Source organism: Phocoena sinus, chromosome 3 (assembly GCF_008692025.1).
Source record: "Phocoena sinus isolate mPhoSin1 chromosome 3, mPhoSin1.pri, whole genome shotgun sequence".
NCBI lineage: Eukaryota > Metazoa > Chordata > Mammalia > Artiodactyla > Phocoenidae > Phocoena > Phocoena sinus.
The window spans coordinates 53,820,448-53,832,730 of record NC_045765.1 but is presented as its reverse complement, the minus strand read 5'-3'; the positions used below and the strand labels follow the sequence as shown (position 1 = coordinate 53,832,730).

Here is a 12,283-nt window from a genome sequence, read left to right as displayed (position 1 = left end):
TACAGTAAGAGAACCATAAGTTTAGAACTGAAAGGTATCTTTAGGTTTATCTATCTCATTTTACAGATGAGGAGAGGGTCAAGGTATGAAGGATAACCTTTGGTTCAGTCTCATTAGTGGTCAGATTAAAATAAGGTAACACTTTTGCCCTATCAGAAATTATAACAGTTTCTTATTCCTGGTGGAAGTGTAAAGTGGTACAATCCTACACCTAGTAATTTGGGCCCAGAAATTTTACTTTTAAGAATTTACCGTGCAGAACTGCAAGTATGCAGGGATAAATATAAAATATTTCTGGCAGCATTGTTTGCTGTTATATAAAAAATCAGTAATTTAAATTCTCAATAAGGGATCGTCTTGTACTATTTATCTGACAGAATTCAACTATCCATTAAAATAATGAGGCAGAATATGAAAAAGAATATATATATGTATAATTGAATCACTGTGCTGTACACCAGAAACTAACACAGCATTGTAAATCAACTATACTTCAATTTTAAAAAAAGAAGAAAAAAGAAATGAGGTAGATCTATATCTAATGATATGAAGAGATGCTAAAACATGTCAAGCAAAAGGCAGAGCAGTGGATACCAAATGGGATCACACACATTACATTAAAAATATGTATATACCTTCACATTTCTATAATTTTATCTTTTAATTCCCCTGCCCCTTAATTTTCCAGTACGGTTCTATTTGAAATTTTCCTACATTTTCTTTCCTGAACTAAAGGAGAAAAGGATTTTACCTATTCCTTTATTAGAATAACATATGCATATGAAAGGTATGGTTAGCCATGGTCGAGAGGGGAGAAGGAGATTTTATACTTTCAGTGTATTCTATACATTTGTTGAAATGAGGATATCACGTTGGCCCAGAAACTGGCTTTAGACAGGAACATGGTCACAGAGGAAGACACAGAAAGTAGGTAAAAGTAATGGTGGGAGTCTGTGGAAGCTCCTCTTCTGATTCAATTTTCTCAGTGAAGTAGAAAGAAAACATCCTCAACTAAGAATGAGGATGAGGGAGGTGTTGGGCCTTTGAGGAGAGAAAAGGTGCGAAATAATCATTTAGGAGAGTAGGAAACTGAATGGACTAGAAATGTTTAATATCTGTTGCCTGGCAAGGCCAAGCAATATTGCCAACTGAGCAGAGGAGAGACAGGAGAAAAAACAGCCAGTGAGGCAGGAGAAAGAGACCCTGCTGTCCTGAAAGCCAAGAGAAGAAAGTGTATCAAGGAGAGCAAGTTGTATCCTTTTCTCCAGTGTGTCCACTTGCACAGCTACAGGTGCAGGGTGGACAGAGATGGAATTAATAACCAGGACTGTGATCTTGCGAACCAAGTAAGATGAAATGAGAGAGAAATGGGGAAAGGAAAAAAAAAACCTAGGGACGGGTTATTATAATTATTAATGACAATTTTACCTGAAGAAAGTGAAGTCTTCAAGGGGGTGAAGGACAGTGAAAACTGAAGGATAAATGGAGTGGCGTCTCAGTAGGGCTGGAGGATTGTTGGGGTCAGGGTACCAAAGACAGCAAGGTAAAAAGACAGAAGGTGGTACTATTAAGAAACACCCTCTCATCTTTTTTCTGTTTCTAAACTCACATCCATAGCACCCTGTTTTGAATTTTGGGACCATGTCTTGTGTTCTCTAGAATGAAACTATTTCAGCATTTTATTTTGTGCTGCTACTGTGGTTCAATTTCTCTTCACTTAGCATTACATCTAGTTTTTACAGCAACAATAGATACGTATTTTCTGGACATAAACTATATCTTTCACAAGAAAAAAAATGGAAGGTGGGTGGTATGAAATTGAGATCGTGGAGGGGCTGCAGTTCTGGTGATGACCGTAAGACAGATGGGTGAGATGGGGTGAAGGACAGATCATCACTAGAAAAGAAGAGTGCCAGGAAATGTGAGGCCAGAATATGGGGAGGATCATGACCCTTTTATACAGAAATTGCTAAGATTTAGGAAAGAGCACTGGAGTACTACAGAGGAATAAATTGGGGTGTTAGTAGACAACAGCACAAAGAGAGAAATTGGGTGATTATGACTTGATGTCATGAGATTCAAAATTATGGGTTTTTAGGAAAGAAAAAGGTGGACTGATCTGAAAGTGGCAATGAAGAACAAAGAGGACATCTACCCCATCTTCAGGTCCACTGGGGTGAGGTTTATGAGAGGAAAAAAACAAACACATGAGAGGGCAAAAGGGTTTCTGTTAGAGCAACAAAGTGAAGTCGATGATATAGGAGATTTTGTTAGTAATGGACCATGAATTCCTGAGGGCACAGTGGACAGGTTTCAAGAGCTCAGGTGGGATGGCAGGAGAAGGCAGAATAGGAGACACACAGAACCTATGGGGATTCGAGTATGGGAGATGAGGGTGACCTGGGAGTCTGGGCCTTCCCGTGGTGAGTGACATAAACCTAGATAAATGACACAATATTAGATCCAGTGGGTTCAAGGCAAATAGTGATGGCAAGGTTTGGAGTTTTGAGGGATATGTGAGGGGGTAGTTGCGGTTCTTCTTTTATACCACTGATGATGGGAGATCACAACCCAGAGGAAGTGTGGTACTTATTCCACATGCAGGAGTCCTCATAACCCCAGGTGATACAGGTAGATTTATGTTTTTAAATCACAAGGGAGTACTATCTGATATTACAGAACTTCCCAACTGCTTTGAGCTAACAGCCTGACCCTGCTCAAAATCCAAGAGTAGCAAGTAATTAAAAGACAAATGTTCACTTGAGCAGCACTTCTGGTCCTAATCCTATACACTTGAAAGGGTAGGGAACTGATGAAACAGACACCCTTCTGCCAAAAGAATCACTGACTAAGGTGGAGCATGAGGAGCTCTTAGAAAATCTTATTTCTAGAGGTTAAAGTTGCAGAGGCTGTAAAGATTCACTAAGGTGTTTCCTGATAAAGATCCAACTGGGTGGGTGCTACCTAGTGGACAGAAAAGGATCACAGGGAAAAGGAAAAAGACCCTTAGATCCCTTTTGGGAAAGATGGGATTGCTTCCCCAACACAGGCTCCTGTTGTAGACTGAAACCTTAAGCAAGAAGGTTCTGGGACAGCAGTAGACAGGTAAGCCTACCGCTTGTCACCAATAGTTCAGACTTGCGCGACTACAGCACAAACCTTGGAATCTGGGCTGACAGTCAAATCCTAATTAGAATATTGTTACTGTTTATGAAATTCTCAGCTTTTTGCTAGGATCTTACTTTTTGGCCAGAGTTCTTTCAACATTACTGCTATTAACCACTTGTAGAACTGCTCTGATGCTCGTAATTCCTGAAATGCACCTCATACTTTAACAGGGAGAGGGTCTAATGCTACATGTTGTCCACCGCCGCACACCTACTAAGGACGATTAGCTTGTGGATCTTATAAATCCAGAATTTTTTTTGGAAGGAAGGAATAAACCAAAAAAGAAAAACATCACTGTACTTAGGACATCAGTTATCACTTACCACCCTACGTTTTAAGAGGTGATACTTTTAATGGGATCATGATATCAACAAAAGAGAGTAAGAGAAGGAAAGCAGAATGAAAAACTAGTTATCTTGTACATACAAATAATGACCTGAGGCCACCACCACAGTGATGAAAATGCTCCCTAGGAGAAGATGAAAAAGAATAAAATTTAACTACTGAACATGTTCCCAAGGAATTCAAGAAGCAGATTCAACAAAGAAACCATGATAAAAGACTCCTGAGGGCTTCCCTGGTGGCGCAGGGGTTGAGAGTCCGCCTGCTAATGCAGGGGGCACAGGTTCGTGCCCCGGTCCGGGAAGATCCCACGTGCCGCGGAGCAGCTGGGCCCGTGAGCCATGGCCGCTGAGCCTGCGCGTTCGGAGCCTATGCCCCGCAACGGGAGAGGGCACAACAGTGACAGGCCCGCGTACTGCAAAAAAAAAAAAAAAAGAATCCTGGCTGATAACCATAAGCGTGAGAGTGAAAAAGGACTAAAAGTTTTACAGCACTGCCTATCAAATCAAAATTCAAAATATTCTCTGTCAAGGAATAAATCAACTAAGTAAATTCCTGATTTACAGAAAGTCAAGAGATCAGAAACAAGACAATAATCCTTAAGAGAGAAAAATGCATAAAAGAATCTGTAGTGTAAACTTGAGAACCACTTCCTCTCTCTTAGCTCTTCTTAGTAAAAGGCACACATCTTCCTGAACCTTAATGAAGCAGTGGCTCGAGACCTTTGACTACAGGAGGCAGATATCAAGAGTAAGGCGGATGTTTTCTTTGATGTTCATTCCTGGAGGAGCTGTCAGTATATGGGAGGTTTCAGGTACCACTAAAATATAAGGGGGATACAGCTATGCTTAACAAACAGCAGAGAGTTGTGTTTAGCAAGTGAGAGATGAAACAATGCAATATTATGAAAACCTTGTGTCCAGATAACTTCTTCATCAAGACTGGCAACTACTGGGCTGAAATCATTTAAGCAAGATGTCTACTGTACTAGATATGCATGTCGTGCTTCTCCAGCTGGATTAGTTTTGCTAGAGTTGAATATACTGTAATCAGAACATGGCTCCTCTTCTTCAACCCTAAATATCTGGTATCTTACTTTCCCTAATCTAATGTTGTTCCTTTTTTGTACTCATAAGAATCACTTCCAATTTAAGAATATTTGTGACAGAATGAATGAGGTGGTAGCAGAAGCCAGCATATCTCCTTCTTCAAGCTTCTGTCTGGATCTAAGCTTTCAGAAGCTCTTAGGGCAGGGACATACACATCTGGGAAGCAGGGGGTTAGAGCAGGACTTTGGGGTCACACTCTGGAGTCTGAATCCTGCCTCTGGCACTTACTATAAGGCCTTGAAAAAATTATTTAACCCATATCTCTACTTCATCTGGAAGATGAAATAGTTATAGAGTGGCAATGAGTATTTATCTATCATTTAATTATACCATCAATATTAAGGCTATGAATGAGAGACTTGGTAACTGAAACTGGTTACCTACTTGAAAAAAGGATTAAGAATGAAGGTATTCTGAAATGTTATACTAGAGATGTTCAAAGCACCAAAAGCAAAGTAAACTTTGCCTTCATACTGAGGAGCTCTAGATCCTCTGAGTCCTCACCTCTGAAGTTTTCTTAGCTTGAAATTCCTTACCTGATAAAAACCTAAACTCTAAGAAGCCTAAAGTCTTTTTTACTAAAGTGTTTTTGGGGGGCCATGTTGAAAGAAAGGGGCTACTTGGGAGGAGTCTGTATTAAGTCTGTCAACCACAGCACCAAGAGAGGGAGGCTCAAAACTGCCTCAGAAAAGGCAGAGCAGATGAGTTACCCTGATCACGGTGGGTACTGTGGCACTGGGTCCACATGCAGCACCTCCATCTGCTACTTGATGCCCATGTACACGATGTCAAAGCAACTATTCTGTCACCAAGAAATACACATTAGAACAAGTCCTGACATTCAAATACTGCTTGCATCACTATAGATTTGCAGAGTAACTCAAAGGAAAAGAAAGCAAGAAAATGTAGAAGAAATAAATAAACCAAACATTAAAGTCAGTAAAACACTGAAAATGCAAGGAAGAAATAATTTTTAAAGGGAGCAGCATTTGTTTCTTGGGAGAAGATGACTGGAAACATACAGATGTAGTGTGGTTGATGACAAGCAGGAAGGTTTCGTTGCATGTGATAACTGTTAGAGTTGGGTAAACCGTAAGTACTTGTTTGATAGGAAAAAAAAAATCTCTCCCAGGAATTTTTATAAATGAGTAAGATTTAGGATGTTTGGAAAACTGTTCATGATTTAATAATTTTCAAGAACACCTTCTCTAGTGCTTCCTAATAAAAAGACTGGGAAATTAAGGCAGGGTGCCAATTTAACACCTGAAAGTCCTAACTAAAGTAAAGATATTTAAAGACTAGCTAGAAATGGCCTTCGTCAAAGTAGCAGCAAACTACTAATGATGATTATGATTACATGAAAATCAATACTGACACTAAACTAAACTAAATTGACTAATTCATACTTATTCCTTTCAGATTAAGATACAGAGATTTCTAAGAATAATTTAAGAGGGGGGGCGGGAGCCAAAGCTGTCAGGAAGTTAGAATCATCAATGAAAAGAAAATAGTTTCCAGGGCAGAAATTGAAGGCTAAAAGAACATTAAAAAGTTTGGTTACACTGTTGAAAATAACAAACGATGAGATAAGGTCTTGCTTAGGTATTTAAAAAATACTACAGGGCTTCCCTGGTGGCGCAGTGGTTGAGAATCTGCCTGCCAATGCAGGGGACACGGGTCCGAGCCCTGGTCTGGGAAGATCCCACGTGCCGTGGAGCAACTGGGCCCGTGAGCCACAACTACTGAGCCTGCGCGTCTGGAGCCTGTGCTCCGCAACAAGAGAGGCCGCGACAGTGAGAGGCCCGCGCACCGCAATGAAGAGTGGCCCCCGCTCGCCGCAGCTAGTGAAAGCCCTCGCACAGAAACGAAGACCCAACACAGGCAAAAATTAATTAATTAATAAAAAAAACAACACTACATACCAGGACTTCCCTGGTGGCACATTGGTTAAGAATCTGCCTACCAATGCAGGGGACATGGGTTCAAGCCCTCGTCTGGGAAGATCTCACATGCCACGGAGCAACTAAGCCCGTGTGCCACAACTACTGAGCCTGTGCTCTAGAACCCGCAAATCACAACTACTGAAGCCCGCACGCCTAAAGCCCGTGCTCCGCAATGAGAAGCCACCGCAATGAGAAACCCGAACACCGCAATGAAGAGTGGATCCCGCTTGCCACAACTAGAGAGAAAAGCCCTTGCACAGCAATGAAGACCCAACACAGCCAAAAAAAAAAAAATACACACACACACACACACACACACACACACTACATACCAATTCACAGTGGGAATAAAATGCCGAGGCAAACCACTAAACTGCAGAAAACTCCACTGCAATCAACAGCAATACAAATGTACAGGATAAAAGAAGGATGGTGACAGAGCAGGGAGGAAAAGGGACCCAGTCAGTGTACATTTGCAGTGGCACTCAGAATGCAGCCACCAGAAAGAAAAAGACACCAGAGGCTAACACAGGGATGTATTCTGTGAACTTACAAATTAGCAAATTTGATTTTGATTGTCAACGAGTCTTTGCTGATATTCTAGAGTAGTATAAGTGGTCATTATCACAGCATTTTTTTTTTTTTTTTTTTTTTTTGCGGTACGCGGGCCTCTCACTGTTGTGGCCTCTCCCGTTGCGCAGCACAGGCTCCGGACGCGCAGGCTCAGCGGCCATGGCTCACCGGCCCAGCTGCCCCGCAGCATGTGGGATCTTCCCGGACCAGGGCACGAACCCGTGTCCCCTGCATCGGCAGGCGGACTCTCAACCACTGCGCCACCAGGGAAGCCCTATCACAGCATTTTTAATAGCAGGTAGAAGTAATTCTCCGAGCTGAACTTTAGTTCAGAAGGTGATATATCTCTTAAAGGAAAAGGCAACTTTGCCCAGAATGCTAGGGCAACAGGGCAGGCCTGAGCACTGTGATCTTTGACTCCTAGATACATTACGTGTAACTAGGGGCTGCCAGAGGCACAGGCTTCTTTTCTTTTTCTTTCTTTTTTTTTTTTTTTTTTTTTTTTTTTGTATTTTGGCTGTGTCATGCCATGCAGCATGCGGGATAATTCCCTGACTAGGGATCAAACCCAGGCCTCTGCAGTGAAAGCACCGAATCCTAACCACTAGGCCACCAGAAAACTCCCTGTTAGGTATCTTATTAGAATGAAGTGCAGCCTAGTCCCATCAGATCACTTAAGGAAAAAAGGAGTAACTGTCTTTAAAAATGCTTATTTACTGGCAGGGGGAGGGAGGAGTGCTCTGAAGTTGCACTTAATTGTCATCACTAGGGTCATAATAAACCTCTAAACAAACAAAAAAGCTGGAAGAAGATGGAAATACAAAATTATTAGGTTATAACTGTCATTAGGTACATGACAATATCTTGCAAATACTGCATCCCTCTGGGGAAATAACTGTAAGTGTCCCATCACAAGACAGCACGAAACCACAAGAATTAGGAAGTGAAGAAAGAAAAGGGCAAAATAGATCAGCTCTTCTAAAATAAAGGGGAAGATATGAAGGTGAAGAAGAAAAGCAAGAATTTATATGAAAAGACAGACCAGAAGTCAAGACCCCTGCATCTGGCCATATAAAACCTCAGGCAAGCTACCTAACTAATAAGGCTATGTAAGCTATGGAACGGAGATAATATACACCCAACCTATCTCATAAGGTTTCTTTGCAGTCCTAATAGGGTAGAATATGTTAAAGCACTTTGAAATTTGTAAAATACAACACAAATGTAAAGTAACAGTGTTATTATTTAAGTTGTCCCTCACCTCATAAGAGCAAGTACAATATACTTGCTCTTCCAAAGAAAGAGCAAGTATATTGTAGCTTCAACTTAAAATAATTTTCTTCCCTGTCAGCTAACATCAGAGCTACTGGTCCTTCTGGACTCTTAAAAAAAAACTAGCAAAAGAGAAATCAATCCCCAATTTCTAGTCTTAGTTTTCTAAAGAGAAATCCCTTTACATTTGTTTCATTTTTTTCTCTAATATTCAAGAGACCCGGCTACAAGGCTCTTCTGTATTCTTACCTTTCGAAGCTGCAGGAGCAAAGTGCCAGGAAGGAGAAAGCATCAGATATTGGAAAGAAATGGAAAAAAGAAAAGGGATCACATATGGTTCTTTGTTATTGTAAAAAGACAGTTGTTCAGCCACCTCACCTACTAAAGACTCTGCTCAGCTCTTATCAATTACATATGTAGGTCTAAAGAAGGTGCCTTAAAGGCAGTGCCAGAATCCATTCAAGAGTATCATCAAAATGATACTCTCAGACCAGCCTGAGCTCGGTCACATTAACCTCATATCCCCACAAGTTACACTTGTGTACAATAACTACATGCATGTAAAATACCTACATGCAAAAAAACTGGGGGGAAAAATACGTACATGCAACAGTTCTCTTTGCCAACTCCAGCATCCCCAGAATACAAAACCAGCTTATTTTCTTCTGAATAGGAACTCCCAGCTCTCTTCAACCCTCACCCAGGGAAGGGAAAGAAATGGGAGACCCCCTTAACAAATGTTCTAAGTCCTACACTGGCCCTTTGCACGAAAGAGGAAAGGACTCACTCTTGGTCTGGGCAGAAAAGGTAAGGGTAAGTTTGGCGAAAAGTTCATTGTTCTCAAATCGGTCCTCCTTCACCTTTGTCCAGAAGCAGTCTTGGGAAAGGTCCTCAGCGACAAACTGTGGATACAGGCAGGTGTTAAGAGTTACTAAACTGAGCTCTGTACTTTCCATCCTAGAAAACTGATTAAGATGCAAAAGAAGCAGCTGGCTGGTTATTGTCAACATCATACTAGAATAAGACTAACCTGAGACACAGAGAACAGCTATGCTCTTTGTGGTGGGACCAGGAGACGATGATTCCAGGTTATGTGTTTATTGGTGATTATTCAACAACTAGAATCAGTTATGCTGCTTATCCTCTTTCTAACCCCAAATCCTCTACTTTTAGAAGCATTAAGGCTTTATTTCACATCTTCCCTTGCTCTACATTACACTTTTCCCATCAGGGTGGTGAACTGTACCAACTTCGTTCACTTTATGAACAAATCCCTAAGCTCCTTTATTTTACCTTGGTTTCCAGAAGCAAAAGGCTGATGCAGAATCACAGCGCTCTCAAACACACACTGTGCCATGCAAACATATCCTGTGTAACTTATTTACCGGTGTGGGGGTGGGTGGGAGTGGTAGGGAGCTGTATCCATAAATCCATGACTTTTGGATCAGCAAAATTTATCAGTACCTTGCAGACTGGTGAAATGACTATTATCAAACTGTGTGGTATCCCATGGCACTCATATCCTCAGAGAAAAGGGCAAAAATATTAACTTAAGAATAAGTTTAGGTTTTGTAGCAGAGTATAGGGCTCGAAGAACTCTCCCGAGCGATATCCAGCATATAGGATTTGCCTATTATTTGCTGAATAAACATACACATGAGTGAAACCTGAAGACAGACAGATGTGAGCCGTAAGAAAGGGAAGCCCAACCATGCACAAAACACAAAGTAGGAAACTGAAGTGGTCTCTTAAAATCTACTGATGAAGAGATGGACAGAAATTCTCACCTTGGACCAGTTTGGCCTCCGGAGCTGTACCTCTGGCTTGTAAAGTTTCTTTGGGGTTAATCCAAATGGCAGAACTGGGGCTGCAGGAACTCCAAAAGGGAGAGGTGGAGGAATACCAGGGCCTCCAGGAAATGGAGGAGGTGGAGGGATTCCACCAGGAAGAGGGGGAGGGGGAGGTAGCATTCCTGGTCCTCCAGGCAAGGGAGGAGGAGGTGGGGGGATGCCAACACCCCCAGGCAAAGGCGGAGGTGGGGGGATGCCAACACCCCCAGGCAAAGGCGGAGGTGGGGGGATGCCAACACCCCCAGGCAAAGGGGGAGGTGGGGGGATGCAGGCACCCCCAGGCAGAGGAGGGGGTGGGGGGATGCAGGCACCCCCAGGCAAAGGGGGAGGTGGGGGGATGCAGGCACCCCCAGGCAGAGGAGGGGGTGGGGGGATGTAGGCACCCCCAGGCAAAGGAGGAGGTGGGGGGATGCAGGTACCCCCAGGCAGAGGAGGGGGTGGGGGGATGTAGGCACCCCCAGGCAGAGGAGGAGGAGGAGGTGGTGGAGGAGGAATGGCCCCACCCCCAGGAAGAGGGGGTGCGGAGGCTGTGCTAACCTCTCCTGGTAAAGGGGGTGAGGGGGGACTGACAGGCCCAGAGTCACCAGGTAAAGGAGGGGCAGGGGGAAAAGTAGCACTGCTAGGAGGGGCTGCAGCAGTAACTGCAGTGGAGAGTGAAGCCACTTCTTTCTTGGCATCTTCCAGTTCCTTGGACAGCTTGGCAACCTACAGAAATAACACCAATGGGAGTACTTCTCACTCCACTTCAGGGACCACTGGGGCTGGAAAGGACCTAAGAAGTTACTTAATCCAAACTTCTCACTTTACACATGAAGGGAGTGAAAGGAGTCAGACAGTTGAAAGGCTCCACCTAAAGTCACATAGCTATTTAGTGACAGAGACAAAACTAGAATTCAGGTTCCTAGTTCAGTATGCTTTGCATTAAAACGGCAACTTCCAAGTTTATGTTAAACTCTCCCTTTGATTAGAAAATGCAAAGATCGGGACTTCCCTGGTGGCGCAGTGGTTAAGAATCTGCCTGCCAACGCAGGGGACACAGGTTCAATCCCTGGTCCGGGAAGATCCCACATGCCTCGGAGCAACTAAGCCTGTGCACCACAACTACTGAGCCTGAGCTCTAGAGCCTGCGAGCCACAATTACTGAGCCTGCGTGCTGCAACTACTGAAGCCCGCATGCCTAGAGCCCGTGCTCCACAACAAGAGAAGCTACCGCAACGAGAAGCCTGCACACAGCAACGAAGAGTAGCCCCTGTTCACCGCAACTAGAGAAAGCCCGCGCGCAGCAACAAAGACCCAATGCAGCCAAAAATAAAATAAATTAATTTTTTAAAAAAGAAAGAAAATGCAAAGATCAAGTAAATCAAATATTCTAGGTACGTAATTAACATATGTGCTATACAGGTAATTATATAACCGCCTAGGTGATCAAGTTATCAAGTATCACAGATCATATAAATATCTATAACTGCAGAGAGTGTGTGGGCATAAATCTGTCCAGAGATGACTAAAATAAGAGAAAAATAGCAAATATGAGAACAGTTTGTTCAGTATTTACTCCTAAATTTATTAGAAGGCTATTATCTTTATTTCTGGGTAGTACTGTGACTCATTTATTCTTTGTGTTCTGTATTTTCCAAAATTTCCATCTTATGTATTACTTACTTCCAAAACAAAACAGCTTATGATTTAAAAAATATGTGCCATCTAACTAGATTACCTATTAGTATCTGAACCCTCCCTGGGAGTAAGATGACAGAGTCCTGCTCCAACACAAGCTCACTCTGAGGCTGCTGATGGCAGTTACAGGTCACTCTGCCTTCTCTGTTCAGATATTACCTCTCCTGTGAGCTGAGACACTTCTGCTTCCAAGTTCTGTTTCTCTGTGGCAATTTTTTCCTTTTCAGAACCCAATGCATCCTTTTCTCCCTGAAGATCCTGGAGCTTCTGCTCAAAGTCACTTTCCATCTTTTTCATTTCCACCTGTAGCTCATGTCGAGCTGTTAACTCTGAGTCCAGCTAGAGGAGA

At 42.7% G+C, this 12,283-nt stretch overlaps 1 protein-coding gene across 2 annotated transcripts in view; it reads right to left on the bottom strand.

Annotated features, from left to right (window-relative positions):
• The window catches only part of DIAPH1 (diaphanous related formin 1), a 94,269-nt gene that overhangs the window by 43,474 nt on the left and 38,512 nt on the right, over window positions 1–12,283 (bottom strand). For both annotated transcript variants that reach the window (XM_032628507.1, XM_032628508.1), the window contains 4 exons: window positions 12,094–12,273; window positions 10,195–10,962; window positions 9,195–9,309; window positions 8,657–8,665 (listed from right to left, as the gene is read on the bottom strand). In XM_032628507.1, coding sequence (XP_032484398.1) covers window positions 8,657–8,665; window positions 9,195–9,309; window positions 10,195–10,962; window positions 12,094–12,273 — 1,072 coding nt within the window. The remainder of the gene's footprint in view (window positions 1–8,656; window positions 8,666–9,194; window positions 9,310–10,194; window positions 10,963–12,093; window positions 12,274–12,283) is intronic.